Raw genomic sequence first — 19574 nt, 5'->3', positions numbered from 1 at the left:
TGTATCCTACTTTTGATAGTGTATGTTAACTTCCGTTAGATCCCCGGCCTGGCTAGGATAAGTTGCAACATTTGGTAACTTAACGAGAGAGTAACTTCGTAATCACACGATGTCACTTATGTTCAAATGATGTATAAACAAGTTTAAAGTAAGACTGCATTGTAATAATGGAAATTTCTGTGTAACAAAAAAAAAGGGAGAAATAATTTGATCTAATATATAATCCCATGTCAACAATAAAATGAATATGCTTATAAACTACCACATTAGTCTTTAATATTATTTTTTGCCTTGTCGATCCTCAAACACTCAACCTGTTCTCCAGTGAGTGCTCAAATTCATCTTGTTTCCGTTCCTGTCATCTCTGGGAGATGATATGGTATTAGGGCTCGCTCCCAACTTTTGCTCAGTGCTTCCAAGCTTTTGCATTTAAGTACACATAGAAACATATAAGACATGAGTTGGTCTCAAACCAACATTACAAAGCTTACAGTTGATGGTTGATATGTACTATTATAATTTATACATGGGACATTCTTTTATGAACCTACTGTACAGCTAATCAAGCCTATTGTGTATACACATTCCACATGCCTCAGTCTCGCAGTCCCAGTTTAGTGTGAATATTCTGGTACAAGGATTTTTATTGAGCGCACCTCTTTACAATAAAACCCATATAAAAAATATTTAAATGGCTAAAAAAAAAAAAAAGCCAACTGCATGTAATCAGTACATGGTGTGGACCAAGCCACCTTGTGTGTTGGTCTAGAATTAAGAGTTAAGAGTTCGCCTAAAACAGTGTCAAAATCCATAAAGGAATCAAAATATTAGGTTGCAGGTCCACCCTAGTAGCAGGCTTCAAAGCAATGAATTAAAGTGATGAGGTGCAACAATTGCTTCCAACTCCTAGAGGCCATGACGAAGGACAGACTAAGAAGAGGTGTGTCATGGCCGCAAAGGGAAGCTACCCCCCTCCCCCCTTCTGACTGACAGGTCGTATTAGAATCTGAGCCGAAGGTTAAACAAATTTTACACTTTAAAACATTCACGTAATTTTGAAAAATACACTGGAACCATTTTAACTTTGACTTAATTTATGGTAGTATTTATGAAGTTCTAACAGTATTCCTCTGAACTTAGTATTTGTTTAACCTACGAATACGACCTATTTGAGATACGGGCTAAAACTGAACGTACAATACTACAGGAGATGTGGCACTGACTAACTATGCCTCTCGTATGTGTGTGGAAGTCCGCCACTGCATGGCGGGAGGTTATAAATACGTGGTGGGCCATAGAGGGTGCTGGTGAGAGGAGATGGGGTCATGAAGCGGGGCCAGGCATATCGGGCTTAAAGGAGGGCGTAGCCTCAGTCAACATCAAGTATGTCCATGAAACCTTTTCAAGTACATAATAATATTTTCTTGAAATTAAAATAAACACAAATTTTAACAAAAAAAAACCAACTTCTAAAAAAACTATTTCATAACAAATTAATATGCACTAAAAAGTAAAAAAATAATTAAGTATTCTTCTAAAACTTAATAATCAACTTACTTTTTCTACTCGTCAATTATTACGATAATATAATGTAGTTCCAATTATTTATATTTTTGGACTCGGTATCAGCCCAGGTAGGTACATAGTTATAGGTGAGATGTGCTTGTGTGGCATGCGCGACTTGACGAGGCGAGAGGCGAGAGCGGGCCGCGGCGGGAGGGGAGCTGTCAGGTGGACACGCCAGGCACGTGCCGCGCCAGTCAAGAGAAAGAAGTGATACGTGTCACTTGATTACGAACAGTTTTAGATTCTTTTCTCATTCTATATCTACATCATCCTTCTTACAGTAATTCCTTGTGTTTACTATAGTCTATATTTTCGTATCACCGTTGGCTACAGGGTCAATCCATATGAAGTGGTCCAAAAAAAAAATTATTGGAAGCTTCATCAATTTTAAAAAAATTGATATTTTGAGCCTTGTTAACATTATGTATTGACAATTTAAAACTGACACAGTTAAATTTTATTCTCACTAGTTTGATTATGGCAGCCATTTTTTTGTCATGGGGCGCGACAATTTTTACATTTACAAGGGTTCAGCTACATTGCTATATCTTGGCTCTGGTAGGCCATATCATGATGAAACAAAATCTGAGGGGTTAAGCACATTTTAAGCTACAATTCTGATGACAAACCATTTTTTTAAAATCAATCAATCTTGCCAACTTTAAAGGTTGAACTTGTGCCTTAGAATTGCAAAAATTTGCATTTTCATAAATTTTTTTTAAGAGTGAAGGCAGTATCTGTTGGGCTTCAAAATATTTATGGATGTGCTTATGTAATAGTAGAGTAAATACAAATTATTTGGAGTGTGAGACTTCAATACTTTTTTTTTTACAATTTTGTAAAAACCAGTTTTTTCAGATTTTTGCTTACTTTACGGCTTAATATCTCTGGTGGGCAGTTATCTAAAAATCTTAAATTTACACACAATTAAGTACTCAATGGTACATAACTCCTGCAAAAATTTAGACTTTGAGATTGAACTGGTTCGGAAGTTACAGCCTTGCCAAACTCGTAATTTTTTTTATTTATTTGCATAAATAAAAGCAACCCTAGTAATTTTATATACGTTCTTAATTATTTTATATATATGCTGTAAGTGCTGTACTAAGTCATAAAAAGTATTACACTAAAGTTTGTTGCCAAAACACATGTATACTATGCACAAAAATATTAATTATAAGTCATTCTATATCACATTTTTAAACAGACAAATGATTTACGATTTTAATTTGTACCTTATTTCTTATGTTTGTTAAACAGCATTGAAATTTCTTCAGATAATGATGCTGAAATGTTGTGTGAACGTCCAGTTGCTGTGGATAGCTCTGATGGACTGAGCTTCCTCAACACATTCTTAAGCGGCACCCACACTCTGTCTGCACATGACATCTTAAATGATGTTCTAGGTCCAGCTGGGTTGTAAAATTTTACGTAAATATCATTGTTCACAAAATTAACTTCTTCAATGACTCCTAGCCACCACTGTTCGTCATACACACAGGCGATAATGTCATTGTTCCGAAGATTCATGGGGATGGACTTGGTTGAAACTGGAAGATCCTCATACTCTTCTGATTTGGACGTTGCATAGCATCTCATTATAATCTCGGTGAGAGGAACAAAGCGGTGAAATTTTCGTGTTCCAGGGAGCCGTTGGCAGTTGTCGAACCTAGGTTTCAACTCTTCTTGTCGAGCGGTAATTTCCTCTTCTTTAACATATATATATTTGATACCTTTAATAGTCTGTGTACAGTACATATACATATCTTCAGGGGAAAGAATGTGATCCTTGACTGTTCTTTGAAGACTTGCCTTTGTTACTTCCCTTTTTGTTGTTCCTCCAACACCATCACATGCATTTTTTCCATGTGATGTTGCGAAGAAATTCCACTCAGCACTAAGACCGAAATCATTCTTGTGGTGACAGACATTAATTAAATTTTTCTTATTTTTGTACTGACTTGATGATCCATCTGAGAAGTAAATTATATGTTGAACCGAAGGAACAGTGTCTTTTAAGTGTTTCATAAGATGAGATTGAAATGTATGCACTGTTGTTGTGTTATGGTCCAAATGATCACTGATTACACAAACACATTGGGTTAGAAGTTTATCGTTTTCTTTGTAATAATACACAAAAGGATGAACAGTTGCTTGGCGATTTACCCAGTGGTAGCTCTGAATCTCGTCTTGGATAACAAATGTAAAGTTTTCTGCGAAGTCTGCAAGAACAATGCACTCTGTTTCGTTAAGTTTCTCCTTCTTCTCTCTCAAATGCTGACTTTGAATCTTTGCTATAAAATGATGAGTTTTAAGTGAATCAAGTTTTTCAATAAGGGACAGAAAGAATTCTTCTTTTGGCTGAATAACAGTTATCATTTCAGCTCTATCTGTTGTGGTTCATTGTTGAAAAATTATGTTGTCTGGGATGGCATCACTTTCTTCAAATTCATCAAACAGAGATACTAGGGCTTCACTTCCTGGACATTTAACACATTTGCCCATCATACACTCGTAACTACTCATATCACAAACGAGTATAGCAAGTAGGTCTTTGTAATCTTTCATAAGCTTTGCACCGTCAACCATTAGCTTAACATTCTGATGATAAGTACAAACACAAACATTGTGTGTTCCCGATGATCCGGCTGTGACACACCACTTAGGTCTGAGTTCAATGAATTTTGATCTTCCAATTCTACAGTCTGGATGTTTAGATTTAAATTCCACAAACAATTCATTCAAATTGCAAAGCACCAGCCTCTTCTGCTTTTGACATTTCATGTTATTTATTTTTACAGATAAACAGTCTTTTTTTCCGGGACAAAGACGACTGTATTCATCACTTTCATAGAATTCACGGACTGTAGTAACCACCTCTGATTGAATGCCAAAACCCTTTTTCTTTCCCAACTCTGGTAGAATGCCCTGATCTTTCACTAGGTCTCTTGTCAGTTTTACCAAACGATCAGATACATTGAACTCTTGAGCTATTCTTAGTCGACTCCATGAATTTGGAAGTAAACTAATTATTTTCACTTTCATTTCTTTTCCTGCAACAGCACATTTATCCTTCAGTTTCTTGATTAATTCGTCAAACTCTTCTACAGACTCTTCACTTGCTTCTCTGTTTTCCATCACTTCATCAAAAGATTCCTCAAGATTTATTTTCAAAACATTTGAAACTTTACTGATCTTGTCAGCTATTGCTTGTGGTCTTTTATCTAAACCCAATTTCCTTATTTTAGATGCTGGCGAAACCCCTAATTGAGTACATACATTGTCTACTTTTCCCAACTTTTCAATCTCTGTAATAAAGTCTGAATCACATGTGTCCCCTGTTCCATCATTTGCTGTCACAAATATTTTTTTGTAGCATGTAGGACACAAGGACTTACCAGGGACAAGCAGTAAATTGTAGTTTGTTTTTTTATACATGTGTTCAGGAAGTATTTCCCTAAGTCCTTTTGTGATTGCCTTTTTATGTATTTGTAAAGGATCACTGCAATACCGGCCAAATATATGGTGATATTTAATAAGATACTTAATCTCATGGTACTTACATACAGACTTAACATCACTAGAAACTCTGGTAAATATTAGCTGTTGCTGTTCTAAACTAAACACACAGATTTTCTTCAATTCCTGTTGCACTGAACCATAAACACATTTGTGGCATTGTTCATTTGTTAAATGTCCTATTGATTGAACACTCTTTCTCCATACCGAAAAACAAAAAACCTTCATGGAAACACAAACCACCTTTCCTATACCAGAGCTGCTGGCAGACTAACAGGATGGAACAAATACCAGACCATACTAGAGCAAGTCCGTGCCTGTTAAGACCTGCACACTCCAAACAGTGGTAAACATCTCAGGCATATTTTTTTAATGTTCTTAGTCGGAGAACTCTTTTCAATTGCATAGTAAATGCCAATTTTAGGGTATTAAGATTTTTAAAAATATAATTAGAATTTATTATAGTTTCATTGTTGCAAAAAAAAATGCAATTTTACACAAGTTTGGCAAGGCTGTAACTACCGAACCAGTTGAATCTCAAAGTCTAAATTTTTACAGGAGTTATGTACTATGGAGTACTTAATTGTGTGTAAATTTAAGATTTTTAGATAACTGCCCACCAGAGATATTAAGCCGTAAAGTAAGCAAAAATCTGAAAAAACTGGTTTTTACAAAATTGTAAAAAAAAAAGTATTGAAGTCTCACACTCCAAATAATTTGTATTTACTCTACTATTACATAAGCACATCCATAAATATTTTGAAGCCCAACAGATACTGCCTTCACTCTTAAAAAAATTTATGAAAATGCAAATTTTTGCAATTCTAAGGCACAAGTTCAACCTTTAAAGTTGGCAAGATTGATTGATTTTAAAAAAATGGTTTGTCATCAGAATTGTAGCTTAAAATGTGCTTAACCCCTCAGATTTTGTTTCATCATGATATGGCCTACCAGAGCCAAGATATAGCAATGTAGCTGAACCCTTGTAAATGTAAAAATTGTCGCGCCCCATGACAAAAAAATGGCTGCCATAATCAAACTAGTGAGAATAAAAATTTAACTGTGTCAGTTTTAAACTGTCAATACATAATGTTAACAAGGCTCAAATTATGAATTTTTTTAAAAATAGTCGAGCAACCAGAGCTGGACCACTTGATATGGACTGACCCTACATTATGTCTCAGCATAGTGTCATATTAAAGTTCGTTTGTTGGTTTAATTGGGTATTTTATTTATGTCGTTTCAAGGTCACAGTATATATTGTCGTATAAAAGTAAATTTGTAAATGGGTTTAATTATGTATTGACATTCTGTCACAGTACTCACAGTATATTGTCGTTCGTATAAAAGTTAATTCATAAAAAAAATATTTCTTAAAGTATTCTCATATTATTATTGCTAGGTATATTGTAGTGTTTCCTTGGCTGACACCGACTCCAAAAATAGCAATAATTGTAACTACAATATATTATCGTAATAATTGATGAGTAGAAAAAGTCTGTTGATTATTAAGTTGTAGAAGAATATGCAATTATTTTTTTTTTTTTTACTTTTAAGTGCATATTAATTTGTAATGAAGTAGTTTTTTTTTTTTTTTTTTTAAGTCATTTTTTTTTGTTAGCGTTCCTTCCCCTCCTTTCCCCTCCCCTCTCCTCCTTTCCCCTTCCTCTCCGACTTCCTCTTTCCTACCCCCATCTTCCTCCCTTCCCCGCCGCGCCACCAGCGCACTCTGCCGTGTATTGTTCCCGGCCTATATAACCTCGGCACCCGGGCTATTTGCCGCAGTCTTCCGGTCATTTGACACGAGGACTGTCACTTGGGGTTGGCGTCGCGTTGGTATGTACTCGGCTGTGAAACTTAACGTCTGTAATTTTCAGTAATTAGTATGATTTCTTGTTCTTGCTTGCGCGTCGTGGCCGCGCTTTCTCATTTTCATTTTTGCCATGTTTAGTAATGTTTGTAATTTCTCTTGGACCCTTCAGGTCAGTGCTTAACTGGATTCTTTGCCTTAGTTTCTCTTGCTCACGCCGAGTACTACCTGCCTTAGTTTCTCTTGCTCACGCCGAGTACTACCGGTAGCTTATGTAACAGTGTTTTTCTGCGGCTGTATATGGGCATGCCATGATGGCTTTGGACACTTCTTGTCAAGCCGCGTCGTAACCGTAATCGTAATTTTATGTAATTGTAAATGTAAACTCTTTCTTTCTTTCTCGTTGTTGCCTAGCGGCCAATATGATTGTGCTACGTTAAACGCGTCGTCAGCTTGCCCCATTTATCGCACCATTGTTTTAACCTGTATTCCCGCAGGAATCGAATTGTTATATGCATATTACATGCATTGTATGCATTGTGATTAATAAATTGGATTGCTTGTTATTTCGTATTTTTTGACTTTCTTGTAGCACAGCGAATTTCTGCCGTTGGTCGTACTGGAACGACCCTTTGTTGTTTATGTTGTTTTCAGTTGTAGGTGCGGCTACAGATTTTTTTTTTTTTTTTTTTTTTTTTTTGTAAATCTAAAGTACACTAACTAATTTGTCTGAATATGGGTAGACCTACTAAACTTGCTCCTCATATGAGAAAGTGCCGTTTTTAAATGAAACAAATGACGCCAGGGATAAACGCCTATCTCAACAGAGGAAATCTACCTCGAGGATAATTTCAAAAGAGACTTGTGAAGAGCGCAAAAATAGACTTTCGAAAATGCGGCTTTACATGAAAAAAGTTTTGAACAGGGAAAATATCGAAAAACGTTGTCACCGTCTCGGCTTGATCAACGATCGTCTATCGAATGAGACGGAGGAGCAACCTGCCTACCGACTCAGCGTGATACACAATCGTCTATCCAAAGACACAGAAGAGCAACATGCAAACTGTCTTAGCTTGATCCACGTTACGGTAGGCGACTCAAATATCCGGATAGCCCATAAAAGATTCGGCTGAGTATAGTTAATTTGCTCCTAAGAATTGAAGAGTTCCGTTACTTTGTCATGGCTCCCCTAATCAGAACCTAACCAAACTCTCATCAAAGTACCCTTGAAGTACATCCTTTACAATAAAAAAAAATCATCGAAATCGGTTGGTGTGATATTAAGTTATTTGTCCATTTTTCACGCACATACTTAATGCAAATTTAAGACTTATATGGTTTTCTCATGAATGCCATTGTCAGAACTGGACCAAATTGAAATGGGACCACACGGGAAGCACCAGCTTTCAAATAAAAAGAGAATCATCAAATTCGGTTCACCCAGTCGAAAGTTCTGAGGTAACAAACATAAAAAAAAATACAGGCGAATTGAGAACCTCCTCCTTTTTTGAAGTCGGTTAAACATATAAATGTACTGCTTACTTTTGCGAGCTAACACTGTGTGTTTAATATGCGGTGCTTCTGCATACGTATAATGGCCATTGTGTGCATTAATACATGGTGCAAATAGTTCCAGGCTTGACTTCTTCTACGAAGCAGTGTAACTCAAGATGGCACCTCTGCGAGTTTTTGTTTCGGTGACCCCCTACTGGTCTTTCGATATAATTTCTCGAAACAATGTGTTTAAGATAGATTGTCACTTTTTTGACAAGTGTTTCAATGAATATTTTGACTTGTACAGCTAAATATTCTCATGAAGATAAACAATATAATTATCGATACATGATAAGCTAGTCTGATGTTAAATGGATCAGAGTTCATTTTTAGTTTATTATATCACAATATTTAGCTCTTGAAGTCTTAATTTGGCTGAAAAGCACATAAATTCCACCTAATATGTAACAGCACATACTGTCCAATTTGATAACTCAAAATAAACGACACTAATGGTGTGTAGAGGTCATAAAATCTCCAAACTATAAATAACAGCAGCCTTTTACTAATTTGCAATTCAATATTTGCCACCTCACTTCAGCTTATAATCGTACATTAAATTTTAAATATATAGCAGGAGAACGTCCACTTAGATAAGATAAACAGTATCTCTGAAAAGGTTTTTTTAGCTCTCTTAATTAAACATCTATGTTCTTGAAAATAGAAGATTAATTTGTATTTTATATATAATACATAAACAATGACTCGTGATATAAAAAGTAATATTATTTAATTAACAGTCCAAGAAAACATCCTGAAACTGGTTCAACAGGCATTTATTAAAAATACATTTCAAAGCCAAAGTCAGATATTAAAAGTATTTTGACTTTTTTTCTTCCATTTTTAAAAACAGAAAAAAAAAAACACTAACCCTCATCTACAACAGTTCTGTTTGATTTGAGGAGACGTAACAAAGAGCGCCATAAAAATATTGCATGTAAGAACCTATCTCAGATCTTGTGTAGGGTCAGAAAGAAAATTAAGAAATGGTTTCAAAACACTTGTGTGGGAAAGTTGCCTCCAAGGAGTAATAAAAATAAAATAAACATGAAAAACCTAAATTCTCATTTTACATATTCTGGTTTTGCACACTGTAGTAAAAGTATATAGAAATTGACATAATTTAACCTTTTTACTGTTAATTTTTAAACATAATATTAATTATTGTAAACTGACGTTCACCAGGGATACTCCCTCCCTTAAGCCCGATGTGCCTTTCCCTGGAAACACACACTGCCCGCTAGCAGTGTGTGTGTTTCACTGTGCCGCCACAAGAGGTGTGTGTAGTGCATACCACATAAAACCAGATTAATGTAATTGTTATATCTACTTTAAATTTTAAGCCCCAAGTTTATGCGTTTCAGGTTATTACAATAAGGACAGAGCAGCACCATGCGTCAACATTTCGGAAAGCATTCTCATTTGGAGGGAATAGTTTTCTAACTAAAATACTAAACGTGCGAAGACATAAGTAATATTAATACATTTTAAAAAATCATAATTTAATGAAAGATAGTATAGAGTTTGCTATGTTTCTATCAGCACGTAATTAATCATGACCTAACGGTAATTCGAAAGATTTCTGCGTCCATGACACATCGACCCCTGCCCAGTCTCTTGACCACAGCCCGTAGTAGGAAAGCAAGCACCGCACCTCGAGGACATCAACATTTGTAATTCATAATCTGACAGCATCCGTCCTTTGTAATAAAACTATAAACTTTTTTTTCTTAAATGCCTACTGCGGGTGGCATTATTTAAGTCCGGTTAAGGTATTTTGATGCAAAACAACACTTGTTACTTTCGAGGCCAGTACACGTGGTGACCCGGTCTGCATCTAAGCCAATTAATTGCTGATGGCGTTTTTACCGTTATAATTAGTGGTGCACCGATATGACTTTACCGATTACCGATTCGATTACCGATTATGAGAGCAATAATCGGCAGATACCGATTCAGTTACTGATTATAATGAACAAATTTTTTTTAAGTGTAATAATGCACGCAAAAAATTTTATTCCCATGTGAATTTAATAACAAGATTAGGTAAAATTCAGAATACAGTTATAATAACAGTATAAAAATATATAAAATACACTATTAAGTCATTGCAAAGTGTAAATTAAATTAACTTCTATTTATATTTGTTATTGTAAACAACTTGAACTAGTCTAATAATTGTAATATACAATGAGTAAGTTTTTGTTGCGGAAAACTAGCATTATATCGACTATCACATAAGGTTGCACCAAGAAATTACCGTTTAACAATGTAAACATGTTGCTTTATTTTGTTCACTTGAGTTCATAGAAAAATGTATCCACAATTCACTTTTTTTCTCCCTACTCGCCATCTCACTATAATTATATTAAAAGAACTCAAAACCAATTCTGGCACATGTGATTTTATTTATGTTGACTGAATATATAAAATTATAAATACTTTTTCACTTTTCCACGTCACATACAAATAACACAACAACGGATAATATTACCAAAGACGCCCATAACGAGTTTGTAAAACGCAGTGATAAACTCTAGAAGGTATCGGGACCACGATTTTGAACAGCTACGACTCGAAGAGATCGATTGTCATAGAATCCACTGCAACTGCTTGTGGTATTTTGATTGCGTGCCATCTATTTTACGTCTCTGGCTATAGGTAATGTACAAGGCCACTAAACAAAAGACAGAACAAAAGATGAAACGTAAATAAACGTGTAGGAAAAATGTATTTTTTATTGTTCGAGGCAATGAGATTTATTAAACTTAACGAAATATCTGTAACTATGATATGACGGAGTTAGATGAATTTTGTAATATATACAAATATTACGGTATTTCGTCCTAAAATGTGTAACAAAATATTACACGGTAAAAACCTACTTAATTACGCCGGGACATAGATAATCGGCAAAGTAATCGTTAAGATAATCGCCGATTATTATTAATCGGTAAGTACCCATAATCGCCGATTACGATTCATCGGTATCCGCATCGGTGCACCACTAGTTATAATTGTTTCCGATTTCATTTACCTTGTGTAAATTACATGGTAGTAAAAACCTTCTTTCCACATGCTCGTGAGCACTCCGTCCGCTCGACCACGAGTGTACCTGTCCAGGGACCGAAGCACGTGGGACGCCTAAAGAGCCCACTTGCGACCATCGGCCAGTAATAGTGATGGCGTGCCTGCCGCTCAGAGCGAAGGAGTACTGTGTGTAGTGGGGACACAGGGGAAACCCAGCCCAGCACCCTCTCGGGCCACGTCACGGCCCCGTGGTGGAGTATCTGGCCAGTTCCACATCCACGCGTGGCGCCCAAGTAAGGACGAATATTCGCCCTCGTTGAAGACGTGTATCTCCCGAGACATCAACACGACTAATGTTATCATTATTTTAAAGGCAAAAATTTTTTTGATACAGAAATTTTGAAAGGTGATCATCTGTGAGGTGATTAACACAATAAAACTTGTTGCCAAAAATTCTGTAATTCCATTTCTAAAAAAAAATGGAATACTAATGAAGTTATTATTTATTAATCTAACTTTATTTAACTATACAATAAATAAAAAACCATGATGTAGTCTTTTGCTCATAGAATTTTAAGTACTACTAAAAAATAAACATAAAATTTTCAATATGTCTATTTCTTTAAAATGTTAGCATGATGTGCAACCTGAAGATGACTAAGGTTTTTACAGCATTTTTCCCATTTTTATAGGGGGAAACTTTCCTTCACTATTGCGGTTGAAAAAAAATTTAAATATTTTAAACCCACCCTGATGAGATCTCCGGATGGACAGGATCATTAAGCTAGAGAGAGAATGTGAAACTCACGCTAGATATGGTCTGTTGGTTGTTGTCAGCTCGTCCAGTTCCAAATCCCACTCCGAGTGGTTCTTCGGTGCTCCTACACGGGAGAAGTTCTGCCTGTAAATTATAATACACCATGTTTGATGTGTGAGTGTTCCATGTAGCACAGTCATACACAGGGGCTTAAGAATTTGTCTTGCACATGGTTGTTTGAGTTCCTTGTCACTACCATTATTGACAGATATTCCTGTAAGTTTACCACCACAGCTCTTTGCATATTATGTTTGGTCATAAATTTTCCCACCAGATATTTACAAAACGTTATTTACAAGCTGTTATCATGCAAGTAATCGTAATCGTGAGCACTATGACCTTTTACAGATGTTAATAACAATTTTTTAAAAACTGGTGACAAAAATTGATAGTAAAAATAGATTCAAAACACCTATTGTGATAAAATTTACTAAAATAAATCTAGTAACGACACAAAAATTAAATATCCAGAAAGGTTTAAGTGACAAAAGCCTCAACGTGACTGACAACCAAGATTCAGATGGGCTTCAAACCACTTGGGTACCACTCATGTCAAATGGACATCTAAACCTGCCATACTTTGGTTATACTGGAAGAATCAACATGCATTTCCTGGCATACTGCAGCTAGTAAGGCAGTCATGACTACTTCAACTATTGACAAGTCTGAACGGTTTTTCAGTATGGCTAGTAGGCAAGTACGAATATTCAAATTTTCGAATATGAATAATAAAATATTCATATTTGATTCAACCTCGAATACTAACACTTTGAAATAACGAATATTTGTTTCCATACCTCATGAGTGTCATATACCAATGTTCACTGTTGAGGTAAAGTCATTTGTGCAATATAAATACCCTTTCTGATGTTTTAATGGAACTACATATTCAAAAACATGAATACGCAAAGTTTTAAATATGCAACAAGTATTCAAAGATTTTTCCACTACTGTCTAACTAAATAGTAATGGAAAAATCCCATGAATGAATAAAAAGAAGTCATATTTGCCATTTAAAACTTTTAAACAATATTTTATTTGTATTCATACCGTCCAGAGATTAGGATTTCGTTACACCAAAAAGAAGTAGACTTGATCTCAATAGTTGGGGATTTGTTTTAGTATCAAAATTTGTAAACTATTTTTATTTTATTTTTATGTACACAACCTATTAGTTGTGTAAGCAATCGATAATAATTTTAAATTAAGTTTAAGTAGATAATTATTTTCAGCAACATAACAATTGTATGAATACTAATGACTAGAGTCACGATTATATGGTAATGCGCGATAAAACGAAATAACACCGAAAACCGCTTGAAAACACGAAATAAAACGAAATTGTGCGAAATCCGCGATATGTCACGAAATATCGTCTATCCTGATTATTTACGTTTTTTTTTTTTTTTCCATTCTGTAAGGACAATTCACTATCTTCAGCACAATCAAATATTTCTGACAGTAACTAGCAGCCATATGTATTATATGCGACGGTGATTTATTATAGATTTTAAAATGAATTCTCGGAATTAACGTAATATTTTCTTTAAACGGTAATCTTGTGTACCATAATAATGTAAGATGTTGATAACTATGATACAATGGCCGCCGTTCACTTTCTGTAAATAAAAAAATAACAAACGTCCAAAATATGATTATCTAAGATTACGTTTTTAATCATTAAAATATTACACACTAAAGCGCATTGCTTTTACTGTTTATTTAAAATAAAGTACGTAGGGTACGAAAATAAAATTAATCCTGCTTAACGTAACGATTGTAAATAATAAATAGTACATGTTTATGTCGGTATTAATTTTCACGTGCGTATGTTGGTACTCGGTATGCGTTTGTATTCGCATCTATTCTCCATTGTTTTGATCTTTCCAGCACGGCAAGTTTTTGCGTATTAAGAGGTTAAATTCTTCCTATGTGATTAAAAATTTTTGATAATGCCTAAAACGAAGGTTTTTTGCCAGTGACCGATCGAAAGAATTTTCCAGCGAAGGATTTTATTTCAGTGATAAAATTTTAATGTGCAAATTCTGTAACTGCAGGCTAGACTACGAGAGACGCGATACGCTTGTGAAAAATGTCGCGAGTGAGAAACATAAGCGTTTGAGGTTAAGCGTTAAACGACATCCTTGTCTAAGAGTCTTTAATGCCATTAATTTGCTGTTCAACCCAAGAAATGTGAGTAGGGTTAGCATAGAAGATGCAAACCTACAGAAGTCTCTGCATAACTTGCCTTCTGTTTCCATTCTTCCCATTGATACATTCATACATGGCTATGTTGCTTTCAAAAAAATAATTGAGGATGAACTTTCATTGCCAGAAACAAGCCAAATTGATGTTGCAAAGGTACTTTGCTCCCTTAAAGGGGACTACAGTGAATTTGCTCAAGCCAGTTTAAGGGCAATCTGGTTCCCAACATCAAATGTTGATGCAGAACGTTCATTTTCCAGGTACTCACTGGTAGTTACTGACAGAAGACAACGTCTCACTCCAGAAAATGCGGAAAATTTAACTATGATAGCATTTCAATAAAACAGTCTTAATAGTTACTTTGGAAGTGCTTAATTTTGTAGTGTATGTGATTGTAATTAAGTCGTGAAATTTTTAGTAGTTATTTAAAAGTTTGAATTTATGAATTTGCAAATGAACTTAATTATCTATGAATTTGCAAATGAACTTAATTGTAATTAGATCATGAGGTTTTAGTGTTTACTAATATTTGTTTTAATAAATTTGCATGTCGTACAGAAAAGCAAGAAAATTTTGCCGTGGGTATTTTGAGCAAAAAAATAAAACCGTATAACACCGAAATCTGTATTTCTTTACACCGAAATTTGTCTTAAAATAACACCACAAAATCTTGACTCTACTAATGACTGCACAAGGAGTATATCGATGGTACCACCCTGACCTGTACCGCCCCCAGAGCCCCGCCGCCTCCTGGACCGTGGCGTTGTCCCCGGAGGATAGGAGCTCTAGCCGCCACAGGTCCGCGGCGAGGTGCGCGGGCAGCCGCGGCAGGATGCGCAATGCGACCAGCAGCCTCAGGGGGACCAGGTCGCCCTCCCCCGCGGGCAGGAGCCCCGTCCTCTGGAGGCTGGCGGGCGTGGCCGCAACGAGAGGCAGCAGTCCCACCACCGCCTCGTGGGCCGCTGTGAAATGGAACAAGCCCCGCATCTTAGGCCTAAACACCAATTTTTTAAACTGAGAACACGAAACTGTCACCTTGAAAGCATTATTTTTGTCTAGTAGATAAGTTTAAGAATAATGTGTTATAATTCTATAAAGCAATCCTACTACAAATGAAGAAACCTGAAAATAAAGTTATAACAAATTGAAAAATTGCTCTCCTGATAAGTTACAATTTTTTGACGTGGTGTTCTAAATCTCTGGTATCAATTGGTATCAATCTACAGCTTACAGTAAAACTTTCATTTGACATTTCAACAAAAAAAAATTAACTTACAAGTTGTACTTACCCGACTGATGATTTGGATTCATGAAGGTGTACTGCTGCTGAATGATCACCTGGCGACGGACGGCTCTCATGACGATCTCGTGAGCCTCCATGTACTGTGCCCAAGCTGTGCGGTTGCACGTGATGACTCTGCAAAAATTAAATTTTTTTTGTACTTGCACATGCAGCTGTGTTTGTTAACAAACTATCTCAGAGCTCCCATTCGAATGGCAAAAGCTTGTTACAGTTGGGATAAAATGGAACCAGAACACATTTGGAATCATGCAAGTGTGAATAAACCAAAAAATTTGAGAACAATCAACCTGATGCAACATACTTGCAGAACATGGCCTTTACATTAAACTAAACACTTGTGAATCATACGTAACTTGTTGACTGTCTTGGCCAAATACTACAGACCGCAAGCACAGGTTGGGGATAGAAAAGTTTTGAGTCAATCATTGAACAGCTTATCTGACAAGTGTTTTACCTATTTAACTTTTTTTTGTAAAATTAATAAAATGCTACTATTTTCCCATTTCGTTAATCATCATCTCATCAAGCTACGTTCAGTCCACCGTGAAGTATTTGAACAAAACTTAATCATTTTCCAATACAATTCCCAATAAAGGGTAGTTGTCCCTTTCTTCTCGATGGTTGGTTTCTAAGACGTTAAGACAAGACGGTGCAGGCTGCGATTGCTGGAACTCTACCTGGTCCTGCCCGACGAACAGAACTCCACGGCCCGGGAGTGGCATGTCGCGTTGAACCGGGACTCCTCCCAAAATCCTTTGCCCAGCTCCTCGAAGCCCATGCTCTGGACCAGCTTGTCCGCCAGCTCGTACGACTTCCTCCCGCCCACGTCCTGCAACGCCACCAGAGGCGACCAGTCCATCACTAAGCTCAGAAAAACTCCATAGTTAGGGGCAGAGGTGTAGCCAGGGAGGGAGGGGGGTTTAGGGGTTTAGGGGTTTAGGGGTTTAGGGGTTAACCCCCCCCCCCCCCCAGCACCAAATCTTTAATTAATTTCTTATTCATCACTCAAACAAATTTCATATTAAAATTAATAAAATTTTTACCATTACAATATTTAAATTTAAGTACCAAAAACTGCTAAAAAAAAGCACTATTTCACACCTTAAAATCCAAATTTTTCCGGGGGAGGACCCCCGGACCCCCCGCTTTAATACGGGGGGGGGGGGGGGGGGGGATGCTTCTTAACACCCCCCATACACAAATCCTGGCTACGCCACTGATTAGGAGCAAGATTGTATGTGAACTGCAACGAAGCCAAAATAGCACCGAAAATCATGTCAATACAGCATAAAGCACCAAAATGCCACAAAAAAATAATGAAATCAATCGGCATATTATTCTAAACACAACTCAGATTATAGAAATGTAATATTTTAATATATTAAATTCAATAACTGTAAATCATTCAGCATGGTGTTGGTACCAAAATAGACTGCAATATTTTTTTTTATATCGCAACTGTTATTAGTAACAAATTTTTACTGTATGACATGGAACATTTTACAAACACACATATAATTCCTGATTTTTTTTTTTTTTTCCAAAAAGTTAGAAATGCTTATTACAAATCATTATATTGTAAAAGTGCATCATGTATCAGTCAAAATTACACTGTTTTGGTAAAGTAAGTATTAATGAACAAGTAAATATTTAATGGGTTCAAAATTGTGCTATCTTTATGAATAAACAAAGTTCATAAAAAATAAAAACAATAATACCAAAATATCTTGTTTTCAAAAAGAAACTGGCCAAAAAATAAAATGATAAAATCATGTCTATCTGTAGTTTATGTAAGCCCACATACTGTAAATGAAGACAATAGTGAGATTAGATTGAATAAATTGTTTAGCTCAGTTGTGACCAACTGGCGTGAACAACATTGTTTCATACAGCCCACTGAAACCACCTTTCAACAAGAAATATTATTAGGAATACATACTGTCTTGAATTATTTGCCTTTGCCTTTAGGTACAATACATTTGTCAGCAGACAGTGTTCAGAAGCCTCAATATCCTCAAAGAAACAATGAAAAATAATATTTAAATTTATTTTTTAAAGATCTATCAATTGTTTTGTGCATTTTTTTCCTTAGACTTATAGGTTTTATTTATATTTTGTAAATACAGTTTTTGTAAGAGATTTTTTTTTTTTGCTTGGTCACATTCCACATAATATATTCATTGATTATTTAGCAGAATAATGAAACATTACAACCCTTTCATAAAAAAATGTAATAATCACTCACATGTGTAGGATAACACTCAGATGTGTTTCAAATGATATCTGGCTCTCAAGAAGAGTGAATATGGGCAACACTGGGCTACATAATACATAATTTTAATATCCTATGGTTTAATATTTTTAAAAATTATGTTAGTTTTTCCATAACGAACATCTTACTTGTTCTTTCAAATTTTTCTGCAGGGTGCCATAGACTGCAAAGTCTTCACCCAGCACAACTTCAGCAACGTTGGTCCAGTCGGAGGCGCCCAGCGAGCCTGAAATGTCAAAAAATAAATTATTGCAGAACAATTTGGTTGTTTTAAGTTGCCTTTCAAAGATCACTGAAATAGACCACTGAAATCCAATAAGTCATTTTGTGCCAGGCTGGACATAAAATCTGTGGCTCTTCATCGTGACACCGCAAGTTCGACACTCCATGGGGAAATATAAAGGGATAGTTAACAACTGTGCTGGGTCATTTTCTGCATCATTAAAAGAAGGAGTTTGATGGTTTGTCTGTCTGTATTTCTCGTAGCAAGGAGACGAAAAAGCCTAGATCCATGACATTTGGTATGTAGATTATTCAGGCGCTGTCTGTTTACACCTCAAAGCGATATTTTCAAAATCTGTAATATTTTTTAATTTTATTTTTTGAACAATTTAAGATCAAATTTTCTCAATGATCTCCAAGCACAACAGCTATTACATTGTTAATGCTTTCTTCATTTCCTGACAACAGCTATTGCATTGTTGATGGGGTTTTTTCGCCTTCTGGCAAGGCTTTTGCATTAAAGCTTTCTTCATCTCCAGGCAATTGCTATTATATTGTTGATGCCTCATTCACTTTTGGATCTTAATCAAGTATTTCTGTAACCATATTTGTCACTATACTGATACAGTATTTAAATAAAAGTGAATTTGAAGACTTTAAAAAAAACTGTTGAATCCAAGATGATTTTTTTTTGTTTCTTATATTTATTTTCAAGATTGGATTCACTTTGATTTTGTTCACGCGCAGTATTGCCACCTGGTGAATGAAAAAAATTTATTTTTGCCGGACATTTGTTTGTGTTAACAGTTTATATGTAATGTTTTTGTTAGCTTTTTTAAATTTTTGCATGTTCTAAGTTGATCAATTAAAAAAATCAACAACAATAATAATAAACATCTAAATAAATGTGGACGGCAGCTGGCTGGAGCAGCTATAAACTAGTGTCTTATTTTCTAAAGGGAGCACGACAAACCTTCTGAGGCCACAAGGATGCATGCAAGAACCTGAGCAACTTGTCCTTCCACGACAGGCTGCATCTGTGATTCTAAAACAATCTTTGCAACTACTCACAATGTCATGAAGAATGGCATACATCCTTTAAGATGCACTTTTAAAGTATCCTTTTAGGCTAAAGTGTCGTTTAAGAAAGTATTCTGAAAACGCCATTAAGTTTTCCTTCGTTGAAAAAAATAACGTGTGCAACAGAACTACTACTTTGGTTAAGAATGTGCCTGATGTATCGGCAAGAGATTGGAAGCGGCCAATATTGAATTGG

General features: G+C 35.7%; 1 protein-coding gene across 3 annotated transcripts in view; it reads right to left on the bottom strand.

The window, feature by feature from the left end:
• LOC134527682 (angiotensin-converting enzyme-like) overlaps positions 1-19574 on the bottom strand; it is an 87199-nt gene that overhangs the window by 14004 nt on the left and 53621 nt on the right. For all 3 annotated transcript variants that reach the window (XM_063360585.1, XM_063360586.1, XM_063360587.1), the window contains exons 6-10: positions 18205-18302; positions 16482-16633; positions 15791-15918; positions 15223-15463; positions 12288-12380 (exon numbers count right to left, since the gene is read on the bottom strand). In XM_063360585.1, coding sequence (XP_063216655.1) covers positions 12288-12380; positions 15223-15463; positions 15791-15918; positions 16482-16633; positions 18205-18302 — 712 coding nt within the window. The remainder of the gene's footprint in view (positions 1-12287; positions 12381-15222; positions 15464-15790; positions 15919-16481; positions 16634-18204; positions 18303-19574) is intronic.

The sequence above is a fragment of the Bacillus rossius genome, chromosome 1 (assembly GCF_032445375.1).
Source record: "Bacillus rossius redtenbacheri isolate Brsri chromosome 1, Brsri_v3, whole genome shotgun sequence".
NCBI classification, from domain to species: Eukaryota; Metazoa; Arthropoda; class Insecta; order Phasmatodea; family Bacillidae; genus Bacillus; species Bacillus rossius.
This window is presented reverse-complemented; position numbering and strand designations above follow the sequence as displayed.